Here is a 23,728-nt window from a genome sequence, read left to right as displayed (position 1 = left end):
TTTGTTTTATGACTTGTATTAATGTAGCTCCTAGGAGCCCCAGCCATGGACCCAGCCCCCATTGTGCTGGGCGCAGTACAAACCACAAAAAGACAGTCTCTGCCTCAAGGGGTTTACAATCAAAGTGCGAGACAATAGACATGAGATGTATTCCCATCTCTCTTCCCAAGGAAACAGAGAATATTGGTCTGCATGATAAGCTGTGGTCTTTAAATATAAAAACTGGCCAAACCCCTTAACTGCAGTAATGATCCCAGCCATCTCTCCTAGGTTGTGCCTGATTACATGTAGCTGTAACCCTCTGCCTTATTGGTTTGAATCCAGCCCAGATTGTAGGGATCACAAGTTTACCTCTGACTCTGACCTGTATGGAATGAGCTGGGAGTCTTGGTGTAATACCTAGTGGGCAGGTGCCTGCATCACCAAAAAACACCATCAAAATGGGCATTAGGTGTCACACTTGGCATTCTCACAAAGGGAGTAGGAGCTATGGAGCCTATTTGACTGTGTCTGAGAGGAGGCATCTCTGGGTCAGAGCTGTTGTGATGGGGAAGCTTGCCCTGCTGCTGCCCATGTTCTACCTACTCTGGGGACAAATGGAGGATTCAGTCATCAGAGCTGCCATCTGGAACTTCTCACCAGCACTAAATTCCATACAAAGAGCTACACTCAGACCATTGCAAATGGGAGACAGGCTAGGAAAGCTCTAATCACATTCCTGGATTGGTTGCCTCTAGTCACCCAGCTTTATCCCTTGCAATCTAGCTAGGTGCACAAAAATAAGCTTAGTGTGAGATGAGTACACCTACATGTGGTCTGTGACATTCTGCAGTGGTTTGTTCATTATGTTGGCTACAGGAAATGACTGTCCTTCCTTCCTTCAGAGCCTTCATCACCTGGCTGGCAAACGGAGAGACCATTCGTGTCTTTAAAATGACCAAGAAGGAGGATGGCAACTTCACTTTCACTGCAGCCCCTGAGGACTTCCCAAAGAAGCACAAAGCCCCCATCATCAACATCGGAATTGCCGAGACAGGTACAGAGACAGGGCTGCCCCCTTTCGTCTGGGCTTGTGAGCCATCTGCCTTGTACTTTCTGAAGAGCAACAGCTGCTGGTTTGAGTATTGGTTACACTTCGGATCCAATTCCAACTCAGTAACTGACTGAGTGACCTTGGAGAAGTCAGTTAACACTTGTCTCCACGTCTCATGTGTTAAGTAGATATATTCTTCCTGTAAGTGCCGGGAACATTCAAATTCACTTCCCAGTGCATATGTTCTCCCTTCTTGACTCTTCAGAGATTCTGCTTGCAAAGAGGTCTGGTCTCTAACACTGTACACGCTGTGTTCTGACACACACGTGTTTTTAACTGGTAAGAATCTCTCCAAGTGCAGGTTGATAGGATGAGGAAGGGGGTGCTCACCGAGAGCTTCTGGGATCCATGTAACAAAACATTGTTCCCAATGGTGGGACCTCAGCTGCTGTACTGTATACACACAGGTCCTGATGGATTAAGATTTACCTCTGAATGTCCTGTGACCCTGCTCAGAGTTGTGGCTGCAAGAGAGGTCACATTGTTTGTAGGAGCCCTAGCATTTCAAGGGACACTGTTGACCTGTGTGTGACTCCGAAGTGAAATGAGTATTTTCATTGGATTTATTTTTTTAAGAGTTGTGGAGAAATGTTAGTTTTTAACACACTTGGCTGTGATGTTGGAATCCCAAATATTGCAGCTGAGAACCTGAGGACAAACCTGACTGAACAAATGGGATGTTGTAGCTGTGTCAGTCCCAGGATATTAGAGAGACAGGGTGGGTGAGGTAATATCTTTCATTGGCCAATTTCTGTTGGTGAGAGAGACACGCTTTCAAGCCTATACAGAGTTCTGCTTCAAATCTGGGACGCTTAGAGGGTATGTCTACACAGCAATGTAAGCCTAGAGTTAGTGGGACGTGAGTCAGCTGACCTGTATCAGAGAACTCTGGGATTGAGCATCTACACTGCATTTTAACCCTAAACTAGGGATTTTCTGTCCTACGTTCAAACCGAGGGCTGTGCAGTGCACAGACCCAAGTCAAAGTAACCCTATCCCAGAGTGGCTAGCGTCACTCTAGCCCTATGAATGTTTCACTGTGGGAAAACTCTACTGTCCATCCTGTTTCCTAACTGTGAGGTGCTATTGATGGGACTCTGGTGCCATAAGGAGCACATAACTGCATAATTAGCTCCTTTGGTGGCTGTCTCAGTAGAATGACTGCAGTTCGAGAAGGCTTTATACTGAGCTACTATCTAACCTGAGAACTGGGCTCTCCAGCTCTAGGTTGAGTCACATTGGCAGGAAAATGCCCGTGTGCACCTGTCTGAGGATAATTAGCACATCAATCTCCAGGGCTGTCAAACTATTAAAATGAAACGTTGCTATTCTTAATTTTTAAAATGGGATCTCTAGTGAAATTGTTTTTGGTTGGTTGGCTTTTTATTTATTTTTGTCTGTCTTCAAGTTTGACATAAAATGTAGGTTTCACCTCTCTGCTGCCAGAGAGGTGAAGAGCTTCCCCAAGGTTTGGGGTGCAGTGTGCTCCAGCACCCCATGGGGTTCCCTTATCCCTGCCACACCCCAGGAGGTAGGGATAAGGGATTCCTGGGAGGCTGTGGAGAAGTGTTGGGACTGGCTCCCACTCACCGCCCTCACAGGGTACACTGCCGGGGTGCCCTTGGACACAGCCCCAGGGAGGGTAGGGGGACCCAGGAGCAAGGCAGAACGAAGCAGCTGCCCTGCAGGAAGGGGGAGCATGCTGGGGGAGGGATGACCCCCAATACCTTGGCAGCTGGGCGGCATCTCCCACTGGTCAGCTTTGCTCCCTGATCCGAGCAAGCTCTGTGCAGCGGCAAAGAGAAGCTGGAGCCACCGCCACAGGAGGCTGCAGGGAGGTTTTTGGGCTGGCTCCTATTCACCACATGCACAGTGAGCCAGGGTGTTGGGGTCTCTTCCCCCCACTCCCGCTGAGCCGGGAGCCCTGCTGCATCCAGTCACTGCTGGGCAGCTGCTTAGTCCCTGCTTCGCTCTCTGCTTTCCCCCCCCCCCCCCAGGGGGGGCGGGTATGTATGCAGGGCGCCTGGGGAGCATGCATCAAAATCTGGCTGTGTTCTTCTGACCAGGTGTCATAGGTTTCTCCCCCACTTGGAGCTTTTGGGTTCACAAGATGGGGACCTGCATGGACTCCTCTAAACTAAAATTCTAGTTTAGATCTGGTTCTCGCTGCCACCAGTCAGTTTTCTAAGTGTCTGACACACTGCCTGTCCCCCAAGCTTCCCCTGGGGAACCCAGATTCAAACCCCTTGAATCTCACCAGAGAGAGAGAGAAACAGCCAGTTCCCCTCCCCCCTCCTTCCTCTCTCCAGCCTGCTCCCCTCCCCTTCCCTAGTCCTGGAGAGAGATACCTTGATTCAAACTTCTTGAATCAAACAAAGAGGGATTTACTTTTCCCCCCTCCCCTGAAAATCCAAACAAGGGAAGAAATTAGTTAAGTTTTAAAAAAAGAAAAGATTTTATTAAAGAAAGAAAAAAAGTACACTATTTCTGTATTACCAGGATGCAAAATACAGGGTCTAACTTATAAAAACTGAAGAGACTTCCCCTCCCTCCTCCTCAGAATAATCAGAGTAACAGCAAACAGAAATAAAGAATTTCCTTCAGCAAACACACAATTGCAAATGTAGAAATCAAATTATAAGATTAATTTGCCTTTCTAATTAATACTCACTATTGGATAGTAGGAACTACTCCAGGAGAACTTGGAGACATGTCTGGCCTCTCTTAGATCCAAAGAGAGAACACAGAGCAAACAAGGAACACAGACAAAGGCTTCCCTCCACAGAGATTTGAAATTATCCTGTCCCTTGATTGGTCCTCTGGTCAGGTGTTTCTCAGGTTACTGAGCTTGTTAACCCTTTCCAGGTAAAAGAGACCTTAACCCTGATCTGTTTGTTTGACACCAGGGAACAGCTTTCTTTGCAAAAAGCTTCTTTGCATTGAAAACCCTGCAGGTGCTCTGATAGTGTGCTTGTTCAGCAGACAATGGGTTAACACTGATCTGAGTTGCAGAGGCAGGTGTGGCTTCTGCTGGAATAGAGTGCAATGGCATGAAGAGGACTAAGGAAGTTGCCCCAAGGAACTCTGGGCTATATCCGGAGGACCTCTGGGGCCATGTACACACAGGAAAGCAATAAGGCTCAGAGACCCTCTAGACCTGTAGGGTCCTGGGACCCTAGGTTTGAGCTGTAGATTAACAATTGGTGTGCGGATGCAAGGGGGCTTAGGCTTACATTGCTGTGTAGCCATACCCAGAGTGTCTGAGCTAAATACAATAGCATAAGTAGTTAGCATATATTTCAAGGGACCATTCAAGGTGAAGTTGTCTGTTATCTACAGCCAGGTACTCAGATACTACAGAAAATGCTCCCAACACCTTAACACAGACAAAACTGCCTTCACCAAACAAGGACACTCCACCATTGAAATAGATTGCATCATGGAACAGGCCACCCAAATACTCTGAGAGAACCTGCTTCAATACAGAAATAAACCCCCTTCTGACCACATACCCCTAGTTGTCATCTACCACCCCAAACTGGAATCCGTGTGGGGTATTCTCAAACAACTACAACCCATACTCGATGGGGACCCCATCCTGAAAGAAATCTTTCCTGAACTCACTCCTCTAGCCTTCAGATAACCTATCTCCAAGCTCATCAGCAGATGCAAGCTCCCCACAGCCCAGGGGACTCCCAACACAGAGCAGCACCAGACCCTGCCAGAACAATAGATGCAAAACCTGCAGACCTATCTCCACTGCTACAGCAATCAACAACCCTCCACAACACACCTTTCAAGATCCATGGTCCTATACATGCCTACCACAACGCATGGTGTACCTCACCCCGTGCACTAAGTGCCCCAATAGCAACTATGTGAGTGAAAGTAGACTATCAATGTGCTCTCGAATAAACTCACATGGGAAAATGGTAACAGACAAAAACACCCTCTCACCAATGGGTGAACACTTTTCACAAAGCAGTCACTCTGTCTCACCTATCAGTCCTCATCCTCAAAGGAAACCAACACAACACTTTCAAAATGTGAGCTTAAAATCATAACTCTGCTAGACACTAGGAATCATGGACTGAATAGAGACTGGATTTATGGCTGCTTATAACAATCTATAACCAACCCACTAACAAACCTTTCCCCCCACCCCCAACTGCTCTTAACACCCCTCCAATCACAGGGAGGAAAGGAAGGGTGGGAATGGGCCACTTCACCTTGAATGGTCCCTTGGGTTAAATACCTACTTAACCCTAAACAATTTGTTCCACCATGTATTTATCTGACACACTCTGAGGCCAGGTCTACACTACAGAGCTATGTCAGTATAACTAAGTTGTTCGGGGGGGGGGTGTGAAAAATCCACACCCCGAGCAACATAGTTACACTGACCTTAACCCTCCATGTAGAAAGTGCTATGTCAATGGGAGAGCTGCTACCTCCTCTCGGGGAGGTGGTTTAACTATGGTGTAGGAGCATCTTAAGTGCTACAGTGGTGCAGCTGCGCTGATGCAGCGTTCTAAGTGTAGACCCGGCCTAAGTAAGTTTCCCAGACCTGAAGACGAGCTATGTGTAAACTCAAAGGTTTATTTCTCTCACCAACAGAAGTTGGTCCAATAAAAGCGATTACGTCACCCACCTTTTGTCTCTGAACAAATGGGAAACATTCATTGTGTCCAAGCTGAAAGAAATATACAAAGTAAATGGCATCAGCAGCAATCTGCAGTGCATTAGTAGCATGGGTTGTAACCAAATCAGTTTCTTTATCCATGACTTTTAAGTGGGCAGCGTCCCTTCAATTTTATTACTTGCACCTGTCAGAGTGAGTTTCTTGTGGGGAGTCAGGTCTTTTAACTGCATCGTTATCCTGCCACCTCTGTAGACTCCAACTCTGACAATGGATTCTGAGAAGTGCCAGGCCCAAGAAGCTGTGACGTCCCAGGCAGTGCTCAGAATTCAGACTGGCATCCTGTACATTGGCTGCTTCTTCGAGTGATTGCTCATGTCCATTCAACTTAGGTGTGTGTGCTCGCCACATGCACAGGTGCCGTAAATTTTTCCCTCAGCAGTACAGGTCTGTCGCAACTTACGCACATTTAACGTGCACAATTTCAGCTTCACGCTGTAGGGCCGGAGGTGGGGTGGGGCGTGGCCTCAAGATTTAAAGGTCCTGGGGCACCAGCTGTGGCTGGGAGTCTCAAGGCTTTTAAATCACCCAGGGGGCTCCCAGCTCCTGCCCGCAGCTCCAGAGAAGGCCTTTAAATGCTGCCCTGGCCCGGCCGCCAGAGCTGCAGGCGGGATTTAAAGGGCTTGGGGATGTAATTTTGAGTATACGCAGTTTTCGCTTTATGCCCTAACGGAACCCCCGCGTAAGATGAGACTTGCCTGTATCTGTAGGGGACTGGCTCTGGCACCCCCTGGAGTGGCGCACATATGCCACAGCATATAGGGCGCCGCCAGCCCCCTCCACTCTCAGTTCCTTCTTGCTGCCAGTGACGGTGCATAGAACTGTTGCTGCTTCAGCTAGCGCTGTTGCTTCTCGTTTGTTCGAACCCATTTACCTCTTGTACATTATTGTATGTAGTTACCCTCTAGTTTTAGTTTCCCTATTTGTTAGTTAGAGACTTAGTAGGTCCCGAACGGGACTTCGCCTCGGGATGGGGCATGCCCCGTTCCCCAGGCTTTAAGCCCTGTGATCGCTGTAAAAGGCCCATGCCCATTAGCGATCTACATAACAGTTGTTTACGGTCCTTGGGCAAAGGTCACATTAGTGATAAATGCAGAATCTGCAAGTCCTTCAAGCCCAGGATGAAGAAGGAGCATGACGTTCGCTTGAAAGCGCTCCTTATGGAGTCTGCCCTTACCCCGATGCTGGAGCAGTGCTCTGATTCAGCACCAAGCACCGTGACCTCGGTGTGCAGTGCCCCGCCAGTACCGTCTGTGAGCCAGCACCAGTCCCCTTATGTGGCTCCAGCGAAGAAGGTCTCCAGCTTCCCGCAAGGGAAAGGACAAGTCGGGGTGGATCAAGGCCCTGTCTCGGGCACCTCTTTACCTCTTTCGGGATCTCAGGCCCCAGCTCAGGTCGAGCGGTGTACCCCAGCCTGCTCCCCGCTGGCTACCCTGGATAGCAACGGAGGTCCTTGTCAGCTCCATGTGCCATCCACACCAGAGGCCCTGCAAGTGGTGCAAGAGATTGTCCCTCCCAGTGCTGCCCACTTTGGCCCCTGTGGGGTCCCAGTCACAGGGTAAACCCACGTTTGGACCACCACAGTCTCCACCTCTACAGCAACACTCCCCATCGTAGGAGACATCCCGCGAACGGTCACCCTATCACAGCCGACACGCTTCTGACCATGATTGGCAGAAGCTTCCAGCCCCATCTGGCCTCTGGACCTTGGACGAGGGCGGAGAGACTCAAGGGGCGGCTCGCCAATGACCAAGTGCAGACCTCTGGAGGCATGCGTCCACCAGCAGGAGTTTGAGTCGGCGCCCAGAATCTCTGCAGCACTGGTACTGCTCCAGGGACAGGTTGAGGGACTGATGGTACCATTCTCCAGAGCGTTACCGATCCTCCAGGGCAGCATCACAGCATGCAGCTGCATCTTGACAACGCCAAGCCCGCTCTGGTTCCCGGTACTGCTCATCAAGCGTGAGGCGTAGATTGCCAGCCCAGGGCCATCGCGGATCCACCGAGTGCCGCCAGTTGCCGAAGCTCCGATCCAGGCGCTCGTCGAAGTAAGCCAGATCCAACTCCGGGAGGGATGGCTGGTACCTCTCAGCCCCATCTTGGTTGCAGGGTGCGACCGCTCGGGCTCTGTTGCATCGCAGACGGACCTGGACAAAGCTCAACAGTCAGTTTGATTGGTAGCAGAGTCATTTATTTCTCTCCAGCATACATCTTTATACTCTTGAAGCAGGCAAGCAAGCAGTTGCTAATTGGTTAACAAAATACACACAAGCACTGCTATAACTTCATAGGGTAAAACCATCCTAGACAACCTTCTAATTTATTATCCTATTATTGCCTGCTAGAGAGAAGCTAGCCAAGGCCAACTTCTCATAACAAAACTCACAACCTAATTAACCCAACCTGAAAACCTAAACATCTCAGGCTTCCCACACTACCTCCTGAAAACCTAAACATCTTAGCTTCCCACACTACCAGCCGCCAAGCTAGCAAAATATTCCCAACAGGGCTCTAGCTCAGGTTTGGAGCAAGGTTCCCTAGCTGCAGGACAAGCTCCAATACCTACGGTGCAGACTACATTGGCAGCACCACAGCCGGCCCTGTGGCCTCCGACTGTGTGGCCAGCACAGTGGTATCCATGGAACTCATGGGAGTTCACTCGGCCCCCCCAGGCTGCCCACTTGGTATCGAGAATTTTGGAGAGACCGGCTACCTCCGTCCCCTGTTCCCCTCTAGTTCAAGAGGCCTCGGCTGCAGGCACCCCAAAGGCACAGGAGGAAGTGGGTGAGCAAGCTGCTGGACCACCTCTTGTTGCGGAGGACCCTTGGTACTGGCTTCCTCCTCATCGTTGTCAGACGAGGCTATAGTGGGGCCCCCTCCAGTGGTTCCCCAGGATGATGCTATGATGCATCAGGAGCTGTTAAAGAGGGTCGCCGCCAACTTGAGCCTCCAGGCAGAGAAGTTAGAGGAACCTGCAGACATCCTCTTTGATATTTTCTGTTCCATAGCCCTGGCCAGGGAAGCTTCGCTCCTACATCCAGGGGTCGCAAAAAATACAAATGCCCTCTGGCAAACCCTCTCCTCCTTGCCTCCGATCTCCAAGAGGGCAGAGCACAAGTACTTTTGTGCCAACCAGGGGTCACGAGCACCTTTATACCCACCCTGCTCCCAATTCCTTAGTGGCAGAGGCAGTCAACTACAGGGAGAGAGAGAGTCAACCGGGGGCTACCCCTAAGAATAAAGACTCAAGGAGACTAGACTCGTTTGGGCGTAAAGTTTTTGTTTTACAGTTGCAGGTGGCCATCCATCAGGCCCTCTAGGCCGCTATGATTTTAATATGTGGCAGGCCATGACCAAGTTCAAGAGCGCCCTTCCTGAGGCCTCAAGGAAGAAGTTCTGGGTGATCCTGGATTAGGGCTTGACTGTGGCCAGAGCAACTCTCCAAGCAGCATTGGACACCGCCACCTGTACCATGGCATTGGCCATCTCATTGTTCAGGGCTTCTTGGCTGCTCCTCTCTGGTCTTTCCTCGGAGGCTTAGCAGTCAATGCAAGACCTCCCTTTTGATGGACACACCCTGTTCGCAGAACAGACAGTAAACTCCATGGCCGGAAAGATTCCCACACGACCCTGAAAACACTGGGCCTTTACGTCCCTGGACCTGCCCACAAGCGGTTTAAGCCGCAGCAGCCTCAGAGCCAGGAGAGCCACCCTCGCCAGGAGCCTCCCCATAAAAAATCCAGGGGTTACAAGAGGCACCCTGGCCACCAACCCTTGTCTACATCACAGTCAGGCTCGACCTGCAGTAAGCAGATGGGCAAGCGCCCATTTTGAGGGCATGTCTGAGGACGACCTACCGGCCTGTTCCCCCAGATCCTTCCTCCCCTCTGTTTTCTTCCTTCCTCCTTGCATGGATGTCTATAACATCGGACCAATGGGTCCTCAATACGGTGGCACAGGGTTGCACCCTTCAGTTACCCTCCGTCCCTGACCCTCTTCAGGGACCCTTCTCATGAGTCTTCTCACGCAGGAGGCAGAGGGTCTACTGCAGCTGGGTGTGGTGGAGGTAGTTCCTGTGGAGTACAGGAACAAGGAGTTCTATTCCAAATACCTTTTAATCTCCAAGGCCAAGAGTGGTCTGTGGCCCATACTAGACCTGTGGGGCTTGAACAACTACTTAGCAAAACTGAAGTTCCGCATGATCTCCCTGGCCTCCGTCATCCCCATCCCTGGATCTGGGAGACTGGTACGCCACTCTCGATCTGAAAGATGCATACTTCCATATCGCCATCTTCGAGGGACACAGACACTTTCTCCAGTTCATGGTAGATCCCAACCACTATCCGTTCGTGGTCCTTCTGTTTGGCCTAGTGACAGCACCGCAGGTATTTACCAAGTGATGCCAGTGGTGGCAGCTTACCTCAGACATTGGGGTATCCAGATCAACCACATAGAATCATAGAATATCAGGGTTGGAAGGGACCTCAGGAGGTATCTAGTCCACTCCCCTGCTCAGAGCAGGACCCAGTCCCCAACTAAATCATCCCAGCCAGGGCTTTGTCGAGCCTGACCTTAAAAACCTCTAAGGAAGGAGATTCCACCACCTCCCTTGGTAACCCATTCCAGTGCTTCACTACTCTCTGAGTGAAAAAGTTTTTCCTAATATTCAACCTAAGCCTCCCCCACTGCAACTTGAGACCATTACTCCTTGTTCTGTCATCAGGTACCACTGAGAACAGTCTAGATCCATCCTCTTTGGAACCCCCTTTCAGGTAGTTGAAAGCAGCTATCAAATCCCCCCTCATCCTTCTCTTCTGCAGACTAAACAATCCCTGTTCCCTCAGCCTCTCCTCATAAATTATGTGCTCCAGCCCCCTAATCATTTTTGTTGCCCTCCGCTGGACTCTTTCCAAGTTTTCCACATCCTTCTTGTAGTGTGGGGCCCAAAACTGGACACAGTACTCCAGATGAGGCCTCACCAATGTCGAATAGAGAGGAATGATCACATCCCTCGATCTGCTGGCAATGCCCCTACTTATACAGCCCAAAATGCCGTTAGACTTCTTGGCAACAAGGGCACACTGTTGACTCATATCCAGTTTCTCGTCCACTGTCACCCCTAGGTCCTTTTCTGCAGAACTGCTTCCTACCCCATTCGGTCCCTAGTCTGTAGCAGTGCATGGGATTCTTCCATCCTAAGTGCAGGACTCTGCACTTGTCCTTGCTGAACCTCATCAGGTTTCTTTTGGCCCAGTCCTCTAATTTGTCTAGGTCCCTTTGTATCCTATCCCTACCCTCCACCGTATCTACCACTCCTCCAAGTTTAGTGTCATCTGCAAACTTGCTGAGGGTGCAGTCCACACCATCCTCCAAATCATTAATGAAGATATTGAACAAAACCGGCCCCAGCACCGACCCTTGGGGCACTCCATTTGAAACCGGCTGCCAACTAGACATGGAGCCGTTGATCACAAGCCGTTGAGCCCGATCTAGCCAGCTTTCTATCCACCTTATAGTCCAATCATCCAGCCTATACTTCTTTAACTTGCTGGCAAGAATACTGTGGGAGACTGTATCAAAAGCTTTGCTAAAGTCAAGGAATAACACATCCACTGCTTTCCCCTTATCCACAGACTCAATTGCCTTCTATGAGGAGATAACTAGGTTAGTCAGGCATGACTTGCCCTTGGTGAATCCATGCTGACTGTTCCTGATCACTTTCCTCTCCTCTAAGTGCTTCAGAATTGATTCCTTGACCTACTCCATGACTTTTTCCAGGGACTGAGGTGAGGCTGACTGGCCTGTAGTTCCCCGGATCCTCCTCCTTCCCTTTTTTAAAGATGGGCACTACAGTAGCCTTTTTCCAGTCATCCGGGACCTCCCCCGTTGGCCATGAATTTTCAAAGATAATGGCCAATGGCTCTGCAATCACATCCGCCAACTCCTTTAGCACCCTTGGATGCAGCGCGTCCAGCCCCGTGGACTTGTGCTCGTCCAGTTTTTCTAAATAGTCCCGAACCACTTCTTTCTCCACAAAGGGCTGGTCACCTTCTCCCCCTACTGCGCTGCCCAGTACAGCAGCCTGGGAGCTGACCTTGTTTGTGAAGACAGAGGCCAAAAAATCATTGAGTACATTAGCTTTTTCCATATCCTCTGTCACTAGGTTGCCTCCCTCATTCAGTAAGGGGCCCACACTTTTCTTGACTTTCTTCTTGTTGCTAACATACCTGAAGAAACCCTTCTTGTTACTCTTAACATCTCTTGCTAGTTGCAACTCCAAGTGTGATTTGGCCTTCCTGATTTCACTCCTTCATGCCTGAGCAATATTTTTATACTCCTCCCTGGTCATTTGTCCAATCTTACAAGAAGTGGAAGCTTCTCTTTTGCGTTTAAGATCAGTAAGGATTTCACTGTTAAGCCAAGCTGGTCGCCTGCCATATTTACTATTCTTCCTACACATTGGGATGTTTTTTTCCTGCAACCTCAATAAGGATTCTTTAAAATACAGCCAGCTCTCCTGGACTCCTTTCCCCCTCATGTTGTTCTCCCAGGGGATCCTGCCCATCAGCTCCCTGAGGGAGTCGAAGTCTGCTTTTCTGAAGTCCAGGGTCTGTATTCTGCTGCTCTCCTTTCTTCCTTGTGTCAGGATCCTGAATTCGACCATCTCATGGTCACTGCCTCCCAGGTTCCCATCCACTTTTGTTTCCCCTACTAACTTTTCTCTGTTTGTGCAGCAGGTCAAGAAGAGCTCTGCCCCTAGTTGGTTCCTTCAGAACTTGGACCAGGAAATTGTCCCCTACACTTTCCAAAAACTTCCTGGATTGTCTGTGCACCGTTGTATTGCTCTCCCAGGATAGGAGGAAGGCATCGGAAAGGGAGATCCCCACCTCTGGAAGATCGCGCAGGCTCTCTCTGGGTGGAGCGCCCACTCGTGGTGAGAGGAGAAGTCCCTGCTTAGGTGATCCACTAATGTGTTCTTGACTCCCAGCAGGTGACACGCTTCTAGACGGATTCCGTGGTTGACGCAGAAGTCCCAAGGATGGAGTGCCTCTTGGCATAGGACTGAGGCTCAAGCTTCCCCCGTGTAATCAGGGTGATTAAAGTCTCCCATGAGAACCAGGGCCTACGATCTAGTAACTTCTGCTAGTTGCCGGAAGAAAGCCTCGTCCACTTCATCCCCCTGGTCTGGTGGTGTATAACAGACTCCCACCACGACATCTCCCTTGTTGCTCACACTTCTAAACTTAATCCAGAGACTCTCAGATTTTTCTGCAGTTTCATACCGGAGCTCTGAGCAGTCATACTGCTCTCTTACATACAATGCAACTCCCCCACCTTTTCTGCCCTGCCTGTCCTTCCTGAACAGTTTATATCCATCCATGACAGTACTCCAATCATGTGAGTTATCCCACCAAGTCTCTGTTATTCCAGTCACATCATAGTTCCTTGACTGTGCCAGGACTTCCAGTTCTCCCTGCTTGTTTCCCATGCATCTTGACAACTGGCTTCTCAAGGGCAACTCCAGGTCCAAGGGGACGTTGTGGTGCTGTGGGCACATGCCATTGCCTCGGCTGTTGGTGAACAACACAAAATCCACATTAGTTCTGGTACAGAGGATACAGTTCATCAGAGCAGTACTCGACTCAGCCTCCCCCAGAGCGTTCCTGCTGCTGGCGAGGTTCAGGGCATTAGCGTACCTCATTACAGAAGTCTCTGCGTTTCAGCCAGGGTTTGCCTGCACCTCCTTGGTCACATGGCGGCATGCACATATGTTGTGCACCATGCCAGGCTCTGGATGCGACCCCTGCAGCAATGGCTGGCAAGTGTCTACTCCCAGTCCAGGTACCACCTGGAAAAGTTTGTCACCATTCCCGCAATGATACTCACCTCAGTCCCATGGTTGTCCAACCCCAGGAATGTCCTGGAAGGAGTCCCCTTCAACAGCACTCCCCACTCGGTCAAGTTGGTCTCGGATGCCTTGGATCTCGGTTCGGGGGCACACCTTAGCGATCTCCAGACTCAGGGTATGTGGTCCCCAGAACAGATGACGTTGCACATAAATGTCAAAGAGCTCAGGATGGTCCGCAGGGCGTGCACAATCTTCCTTCCTCACCTGTTGGTCAGAGTCTTCACAGGCAGCACAGCCTCAATGTTCTATATCAACACACGGGGGACGCTTGATCCTCTGTCCTATGCCAAGAGGCACTCCATCCTTGGGACTTCTGCGTCAACCACGGAATCCGTCTAGAAGCGTGTCACCTCCTGGGAGTCAAGAACACGTTAGTGGATCACCTAAGCAGGGACTTCTCCTCTCACCACGAGTGGGCGCTCCACCCAGAGAGAGCCTGCGCGATCTTCCAGAGGTGGGGATCTCCCTTTCTGATGCCTTCCTCCTATCCTGGGTGGGAAGCCTGATGTACACGTTCCCTCCGATCCCACTCGTCAGCGGAGTCCTGGCAAAAGTCAAGAGAGAGGGCCCAAGTTATGATTGCCCCAATGTGGTCATGCCAACATTGGTTTGGCACACTGAGCTTGGCAGCGGTCCTCCTGTGGCCCCTGCTGGACCGACCAGACCTGCTGTCACAGGACCACAGTTGCACCCCGACCTCACATCATAGAATCTCAGGGCTGGAAGGGACCTCAAGAGGTATCTAGTCCAACCCCCTGCTCAAAGCAGGACCAAACCCAACTAAATCATCCCAGCCAGGGCTTTGTCAAGCCTAACCTTAAAAACCTCTAAGGAAGGAGATTCCACCACCTCCCTAGGGAACCCATTCCAGTGCTTCACCACTCTGAGTGAAAAAGTTTTTCCTAATATCCAACCTAAACCTCCCCCACTGCAACTTGAGACCATTGCTTCTTGTTCTGTCATCTGCTACCACTGAGAACAGTCTAGATCCATCCTCTTTGGAACCCCCTTTCAGGTAGTTGAAAGCAGCTATCAAATCCCCCCTCATCCTTCTCTTCTGCAGACTAAACAATCCCAGTTCCCTGAGCCTCTCCTCATAAATCATGTGCTCCAGCCCCCTAATCATTTTTGTTGCCCTCCGCTGGACTCTCTCCAATTTTTCCACATCCTTCTTGTAGTGTGGGGCCCAAAACTGGACACGGTACTGCAGATGAGGCCTCACCAATGTTGAACAGAGGGGAACGATCACATTCCTCAATCTACTTATACAGCTCAAAATGCCGTTAGCCTTCTTGGCAACAAGGGCACACTGTTGACTCATATCCAGCTTCTCGTCCACCGTAACCCCTATGTCCTTTTCTGCAGAACTGCTGCCCAGCCATTCAATCCCTAGTCTGTAGCAGTGCATGGGATTCTTCTGTCCTAAGTGCAGGACTCTGCACTTGTCATTGTTGAACCTCATCAGATTTCTTTTGGCCCAATCCTCTAATTTGTCTAGGCACCTCTGTATCCTATCCCTACCCTCCAGCGTATCTACCACTCCTCCCAGTTTAGTGTAATCTGCAAATTTGCTGAGGGTGGCCTTGTGCTCCCTTGTCTCACCTATCGTGGAAGATAGCTTTCCTGGTGACGTCGGCGAGGTCAGTTTCTGAGCTGCATGCCCTGACCTCAGAACTGCCGTATGTGGCCTTCTGTAAGGACAAGCTCCAACTCTGGCCCCACCCAGCCTTCCTTCCCAGGGTAGTGTTTTCTCTCCACATGTGCCAGGACATCTTCCTTCCGACCTTCTGCCCTAAGCCCCATGATACTAGTGAAGATAGGCGCTTCAGTGCTTTGGACATAAGAAGGGCCCTGACTTCCTACCTAGATCGGACAAAGCGTTTCCGTAGGTTGACTCAGCTTTTCATCTCTACAGCTGATAGGATGAAGGGCCTCCCAGTGTCCATTCAGAGGATTTCTACCTGGATTACCTCTTGCATAAGGACTTGTTACGAGCTGGCAGGGGCTCTGCTGCTGCCGATATTCAGAGCCCACTCGACTACAGCACAGGCATCCTCAGTGGTCTTCCTGGCACATGTTCCAATCCAGGACATCTGTAAAGCCGTGATGTGGTCCCTGGTACACATGTTCATGGCCCACTGTGCCATCACGCAGCAGGCCAATAGTGATGCTGGGTTTGGCAGAGCTGTGTTGCAATCTACATGTCTGTGAACTCCTTACCCGCCTCCAGGGATACTGCTTGGAGTCACCTAAGTTGAATGGATGTGAGCAATTGTTAGGAGGCTTATTCCTTCACCCTCTCACTTCCCTGGTCCTTCTCGCATGAACAGAGAGCAACAATACCCAAAGTCCGAAGGTGAAAACAATTTGATGTTTATTGGGGTGAACTTCCAGCAAGCATGATTCCAGTTTCCTTCCCAGCTCTGACACCACAGAGCCTTGCCTGTGTCCCTGTTCCTGTTCCCATCCCCCGTTCCCATTCCCCCCTTTAGCAAAACATGATCCCAATTCCCCCATCCCCAGTCCCTGTTCCCATTTTCCCCCCCTTACTTCCTGACTGATTGCAGACTATATAGTAAAACTTGAGTTCTGCTTAGCTATACTTTAACCAATCATTTTACTGAAATTTAACTAACCAATCCTAACATATTGTAACATGGTTATTTAACCAATTATATCCCACCACCTTAATAGGTTTACACCCAACAGAATTAATTATACAGCAGACAGAAACAATTACAGAACCAGACAGAGATTATACAGACAAACAATAGGGAAGTGGAGACTACAGTGATAGAACAACACAAATGAGGATTTCACATCCCCAGCTATTGATAAGTGAGTTCTTGCCAGACAGGATGCTATCAAACTGAGTTTCCTTTTACGTCTTCTAGGCTCTTCCCTTTCTCTGGAGGTGACAGGAATATCAGGACAGGGTTGTATTCCTAACAGCCCAATAGCGCCTTATTTCAATGCGACTAGTTTGGAATATGAGGATGTGACCATACATTTCCCAGTTTATGGCTGGCCTCTGCTGCTTAGCTGAAGAACCAGGCCTCAGACTGTCACAGTAAGAGAAGGCCATCACACAGACACAGTGATTTTTTTGATTCTTTCTTTTATACCTCTATAACTAGCTAAGTGATAAGAATATACCTAAATTCTTAAAGTATAGGCCTTTGCAGACAGGCCTGAATATCTGTATCCTAACAGCAATCACTCAAAGAAGAAAAGTTACCTTTTTCCATAACTGGTGTTCTTCGAGATGTGTTGCTCATGTCCATTCAATGACCCGCCGTCCTTCCCCACTGTCAGCTTCCAGCAAGAAGGAACTGAAGGTGGAGTGGGCTGGTGGCGCCCTATATACTGTGACATGTGCGCGTCATTCCAGGGGGCGCCAGAACCAGTCCCCCACGGATATTGCCGAGGGAAAAACTTGCGGCACCGGTGCATATGGTGAGCACACACACCTAAGTTGAATGGACATGAGCAACACATCTCTAAGAACACTAGTTATGGAAAAAGGTAACTGTCTTATTTCAAAGTCAATCCTTTCTAGCCTGGTGCACCCTGTGGAAACTAAAGGGACTCGGCATCAGTGCAGACTCAGGGACTGAGCCTTCTTGCAAGTGATCTTCGCGGACACACTTAAAGCCTTATGTCACTGAAGCGTGTAGAATCTGGTTGGCATATTCTGTGCACTATGGGAAAGCTTTGTCTGGCTGAACGCAGAAAGCCCATGGTCTGCTTAGTTACAAAAAGGAGCATGCCCAGGGACAGAAGTATTTGGGACCTTTAGTTCCTGCCCTGTTCTTTACAACTCCTGCCCCGCCTCCAAAAAATGTTAAGCCAGTCAAGTACGGGGATCCTGCTCAGAGGGGAGAGTTTGGGTCCAAGGGCAGCTGAAACTGCTCTCAGTGAGCATTTGCCAGCCTTGTGCCTCTCTCTGCCATTGCATCCAGGAAGAGGGGAGCTCAGAGTGGATCTCTCCCCTACCCCACAGCTCTCAGAATTGGGGAGTTCTTTTGCTTTTTCCTTCCCCTCCCTGATGTCTGGGAATGGATCGCTTTCTAGACTAGACATTCCTCTCCTGGTGGTGGGTGGGACAGCCCATAGGAAGCTTGAGTGATAAGACTGCTTGGCTGCTAGCATGTTCTTCTGTGTGGCTAGACTTAACACTAGACTTGGGAGACTACTAATCTTTGTCCTTCATTCCCTAGGGAAGTTCATCATGACAGCTTCCAGCGACACAACCATCCTGATCTGGGACCTGAAAGGTGAAGTCCTGGCCAACATCAATACTAACCAGATGAACAACGCCTTTGCAGCTGTATCTCCTTGTGGGCGGTGAGGAACACAAGACTGCTGCCAATGGGATGGGGGATCAGGATGCCATCTGCTCCGATCGGGGAGCGTGAGGGACACAAGAAATATAACAGGCTAGGAGCCTCACTCCTTCCCCAAAGGGGCATCATCAACTTGAATTGTTTGCAGTTGATTGATTTTTAAATTTTCAGTAGATCCACTTTTAAACAGTACATGCTACCCCTAAAAACCTTTGAGAAGTTATGGACGGTTATGTTCCCCTGCTTGTTTAGAAGGGCCTTTGGGCAGGTCTAAAAGTGGTACCACCAGGCATGTTCTGGCTCATCTCTCCTTCCCTTTCTACACCTGCTTGCTGCCTGTTCCCTTTCAGCATTGCTGCTGCTGTTACTGCTAACCGCACTCTTGAAGTCTGGGAAAGAGCGTACGTCATCAGATCTGCGACTGACTAGACTTATGCTGTCAGAGGTGCAGAAGTGTTGCTGTTTTTTTCCAAGTTTAAGAAAATTGTAGGGGTTACTTTTACTAAATCTTCTGATGGAAATGTGATTTTCATAGTGGACATTGTCCATTAACCAAGATCACTCTGTAATGATCTCTCACCACTGAGACCATGAGCTCATCAGGCTCCAAGCTTAGGCACTAGAGGATCTGACCCCTGAGGGCAGGTGTTTGGGCTCCCCTTTCGCTGGGCTAAAAACATGCAATGCCAGGATTTCCTTTATTTGGAGTGGTCACTCTGCATCGTCCTGTCCCATACTGACCCCTTGGGATTGCCATTCACCTGTCACTGCAGTGACTTCTTGGTGGCAGGTGAAATAGTTTTCCGTGTGACCCAAGCTGTGATTCACATCTCCACACAGGATCAGCCAGCACCCTGAATGCTTTCTTATACACACTCATTTTTTGGCACCCCCAGCTGGTTGCGTTTTATTCCTTCAGTTTGTTTAGGAGGGATCCAAAAATGGAATCATGCTGGTGCTGTCACAGGCCTGGGAGATGCTTAGTGACTGGGCTGGCATAACTGATGAACACACATTCTCTCCCTCCCTCCTCCCCAGATTTGTAGCATCGTGTGGTTTCACCCCTGATGTGAAGGTATGGGAGGTGTGCTTTGGCAAGGGAGGAGACTTCCGGGAGGTGACCAGGGCCTTTGAGCTGAAGGGCCATTCTGCTGGCGTGTACTCCTTCTCCTTCTCCAATGACTCCAGACGGTAAGGAGCTACCCTGAAAAATATCAGTATCCCATGCCTTTGTGGCTTGTTAGCTGGCCCCTTCTAATGTATAGGAGCAGTAAGCCTGTATGGACTCCCCTTTCCCAGCAGGGTGCCCCAAAAGTGTCCATCCTGACCAACAGGAAGCTTGGGAAAAGGAATCCATAGCAGCAAATCTCTGAGCCAGCATGGAGACTGTGCCAGGCAGGGTCCCACTTCTTCCTCTCCCACTCCAGACAGATTGCGCTAACCTTTGTACATACAGCAAAGAATCCTGTGGCACTTTATAGACTAACAGACGTTTTGCAGCATGAGCTTTCGTGGGTGAATACCCACTTCTTCAGATGCAAGTGGTGGAAATTTCCAGGGGCAGGTTTATATATGCAAGCAAGAAGCAAACTAGAGATAACGAGGTTAGTTCAATCAGGGAGGATGAGGCCCTGTTCTAGCAGTTGAGTGAAAACCAAGAGAGGAGAAACTGGTTCTGTAGTTGGCAAGCCATTCACAGTCTTTGTTTAATCCTGAGCTGATGGTGTCAAATTTGCAGATGAACTGGAGCTCAGCAGTTTCTCTTTGAAGTCTGGTCCTGAAGTTTTTTTGCTGCAGGATGGCCACCTTAAGATCTGCTATTGTGTGGCCAGGGAGGTTGAAGTGTTCTCCTACAGGTTTTTGTATATTGCCATTCCTAATATCTGATTTGTGTCCATTTATCCGTTTCCTTAGAGACTGTCCAGTTTGGCCGATGTACATAGCAGAGGGGCATTGCTGGCATATGATGGCATATATTACATTGGTGGACGTGCAGGTGAATGAACCGGTGATGGTGTGGCTGATCTGGTTAGGTCCTGTGATGGTGTCGCTGGTGTAGATATGTGGGCAGAGTTGGCATCGAGGTTGCCAAACCTTCATATGCAAGATCATGATTATATGAAAATGAGGAATATGGCACTGCAAGTAGACACCAGCGACACCATCACAGGACCTAACCAGATCAGCCACACCATCACCGGTTCATTCACCTGCACGTCCACCAATGTAATATATGCCATCATATGCCAGCAATGCCCCTCTGCTATGTACATCGGCCAAACTGGACAGTCTCTAAGGAAAAGGATAAATGGACACAAATCAGATATTAGGAATAGCAATATACAAAAACCTGTAGGAGAACACTTCAACCTCCGTGGCCACACAATAGCAGATCTTAAGGTGGCCATCCTGCAGCAAAAAAACTTAAGGACCAGACTTCAAAGAGAAACTGCTGAGCTCCAGTTCATCTGCAAATTTGACACCATCAGCTCAGGATTAAACAAAGACTGTGAATGGCTTGCCAATTACAGAACCAGTTTCTCCTCCCTTGGTTTTCACTCAACTGCTAGAACAGGGCCTCATCCTCCCTGATTGAACTAACCTCGTTATCTCTAGCTTGCTTCTTGCTTGCATATATAAACCTGCCCCTGGACATTTCCACCACTTGCATCCGACGAAGTGGGTATTCACCCACGAAAGCTCATGCTGCAAAACGTCTGTTAGTCTATAAGGTGCCACAGGATTCTTTGCTGCTTTTACAGATCCAGACTAACACGGCTACCCCTCTGATACTTGTACATAGCCATTCTTCCCCACTTGGATGGAGAATGAAGACTCTCGTTTAACATTTGAGATTTCCTGTTCCTTCATTTTTGACCCAATTGGTGACAGGCCCATATGCTCATGTTTTAAGGGAATTTTTTTTATGAGCACTAACCTTCCCCTCTCCCAAGATAATGGGGTCAGCTGCTGTCTACTTGCAGTCTGCACTGTTCAAGAGAGTTGTTCCTTCTTTCTGGTCCATAACAGGGGCTGTGGTTTGTGAGGGTGGAGAGAGAAATGGTGCTGCTTAGTCTCTTTGCAGCTGTAACGTGTGTGCTCTCTCCTGCCATAGGATGGTGACCGTTTCGAAGGATGGCACATGGAAGCTGTGGGACACAGATGTAGAATACAAGAAGCAACAGGATCCTTATCTGCTCCTGACAGGGAAATGTGAAGTGATGGAGCCTTGTCGCATTGCCCTGTCCCCTGATGCTCGTGTGCTGGCCGTCTCTAGCAGCACCAGCATCACTGTGTACAACACCCGGAGGGGGGAGAAGGAGGAGCACTTTGTCAACGTCCATGGAGAGTACATCACGGACTTGGCCTTTGACATTAACAGTCGCTACCTTGTGTCGTGTGGGGACCGGGCCATCAGGGTGTTCCATAACACGGCAGGTTATCGGGCTGTTGTGGAAGAAATGAAAGGCATGCTGAAAAAAACTACTAGTGAGGCTACTAGAGAGAGACTGCAGCAGCAGATCACAGATGCCCAGAATGCGCTGGACAGTATCTATGCCAAGAAGGATTAAACTTCTCTGGGAACTGGGTATGTGCAGACTTCTCCAGGTCAGGGAGCCTAATGCTGTGTGGTGGGTTTTTAATAACTGAATGAGTTGTAATAAAAGAGTTTACTGACAGCCTGACCTCCCCTTGTGGTTGCCTTGTGTTGTTTCTGTACAGAGTTGAATGGAGAGTTACAGAGCTGAGTGGCTGGTGCCTTTTACTTTGTCTGCGGGGGGTGGGGGGGTTAGTGGGGCTCCGTGCTGCGAATTAGCTGCCTGGGGAGGAGAACTGAGAGAAGGAAGACTACTAATAAACTGCACCTCAAGCTTGAGCCACAGTGAGAGAGATTTTGTGCCAAATGGAGGATTGGTTTTGTGTGAGGAAGTTAGAAGGGGCTCATCAGTGCCACTCCTCAGGAGCAATGGAACTGTCTGTCAGAGGTGAAGCTTGTCCATGTAGGAGACAGGCCGCCTTAGGGGATTGCCCCAGACTGTTGAACTCTCACAAGACCTAGAAATGTGTACAGCTGTTGCTCCAATGCAGCTCAAATGCAAGACCCATTTCTTCGACTTCATCGTCCCAAAGAACAACGCACAGCTCACTAACTAACTCACACACGCACATGCTATGCATACAGCTTTCTCCTGGGGGAGAGGGAATGGAGAGGAGCTGCATTTGATAGACATTTGCATTTGTTTCTGTTAGTTTAATGACTCTGTTGGATTTCTTTGTGACCACTAAGCATCACAAAAGCAATTTAAAGGGCAAACAAAATTGAATAATAAATTTGTACAGGTATTGAAATGTAATAGCGTTGGGTGACTGACATTCTGTACCTTGGGGGGAGAATGCTATAACCCCCATATTCCTCATTTTCATATAATTGGGATCTTGCGTATAAAGCAGGCCTTGTTAAGGTATCAGGGGAAAGGTTACAATCTGCTGAAAGTCATTTCTCTATCCATAGATGTGTATCATTTAATGCATATTAAGTTATGGGAATTGTGTTGTATGGTTATCACTAAAACATGCTGTAAATTGGAGGAATCAGCCAGATATTAGCTCCCCAGAGGCAACAGCAAGGAAAGTAACAATACCCAGGCGTGGTGTGAAACAGCCCAACTACAGCCATGTCCAGCAAGAGAGCTACAATGCAATGACTCACCTGCATGAGGCCTCACCAGAGGAATTGCTCAACCTTGCCTGGGGACTCAGCAGTGCCCCCAGACATGCCTGGACTCATGTTCTACAAGCACATGGACTGAGGGTATAAAACAGACAGAGTGGACACATACAAGGCCCTTCTGCCCCCACTTCTACTGCAAGCAACCAGGACACTGAGAAAAAAGACAAGGCTCCAACACAGGAGATTGGCCGAAGTTTAAGGAACAAACCTGTATATTAAGGACTGCAATATCCAGTGGGGTGAGAAAAACTGCTTAATCTAGTTGCTTCCCAGTCTAATAGGGTTGAGAGTTTAGACTGTGCTTATATTTTATTTTCCTTTGGTAACCACTCAGACTTCTTAGGCTTTGACTTATAATCACTTAAGATCCATCTTTATAGTTAATAAATCTGTTTGTTCTACCTGAAGCAGTATGTTTGGTTTGAAGTGTGGCAGAGGCTCCCCTTGGGATAAGAAGCCTGGTACATATCAATTTCTTTGTTAAATTGACGAACTCATAAGCTTGCAGCATCCAGTGGGCATAACTGGACCCTGCAAGATGGAGGTTCCTAGGGTTGTGTCTGGGACCAAAGATATTGGCTAGTGTCATTTACTTGCAAGTAACTGGGAGCAGCTTACACGCCAGAGGCTGTGCGTGAACAGCCCAGGAGTGGGGGTTCTCACTGCAGCGCAGGGTAAGGCTGGCTCCCAGAGTCAAGGATTGGGGTGACCCAGCAGCTCACCGGTCCGGATAACACCAGAGGGTAACATCACAGTGGTGCAGCGAGCAGGGTGTACGTACAGCTTGTTACTCAAAGCGAAGTTCACACTTTAAACACTGATATTTGTGATTTTAAGTGAGTTTTAAGTGTAGTGGCTAAGAACAGTCAGGAGGAGGAGGTCATAGTTTTTCTTATTTTCTGTTTGCTTATTTCAGGAAAGGGAAGTAGGGACATGTAGCAGGGTGAAA

At 49.1% G+C, this 23,728-nt stretch overlaps 1 protein-coding gene across 1 annotated transcript in view; it reads left to right on the top strand.

The window, feature by feature from the left end:
- TBL2 (transducin beta like 2) overlaps positions 1–21,734 on the top strand; it is a 28,585-nt gene extending 6,851 nt beyond the window's left edge. The window contains exons 4-7 of the mRNA XM_039507465.1: positions 885–1,036; positions 17,922–18,048; positions 19,086–19,238; positions 21,163–21,734. Coding sequence (XP_039363399.1) covers positions 885–1,036; positions 17,922–18,048; positions 19,086–19,238; positions 21,163–21,619 — 889 coding nt within the window. The 3' untranslated portion in view covers positions 21,620–21,734. The remainder of the gene's footprint in view (positions 1–884; positions 1,037–17,921; positions 18,049–19,085; positions 19,239–21,162) is intronic.
- Positions 21,735–23,728: the final 1,994 nt, after the last annotated feature.

Source organism: Mauremys reevesii, linkage group 20 (genome assembly GCF_016161935.1).
Source record: "Mauremys reevesii isolate NIE-2019 linkage group 20, ASM1616193v1, whole genome shotgun sequence".
Taxonomy (NCBI): domain Eukaryota; kingdom Metazoa; phylum Chordata; order Testudines; family Geoemydidae; genus Mauremys; species Mauremys reevesii.
The sequence above is the reverse complement of the archived record's forward strand: the minus strand, read 5'-3'. Positions and strand labels throughout refer to the sequence as shown.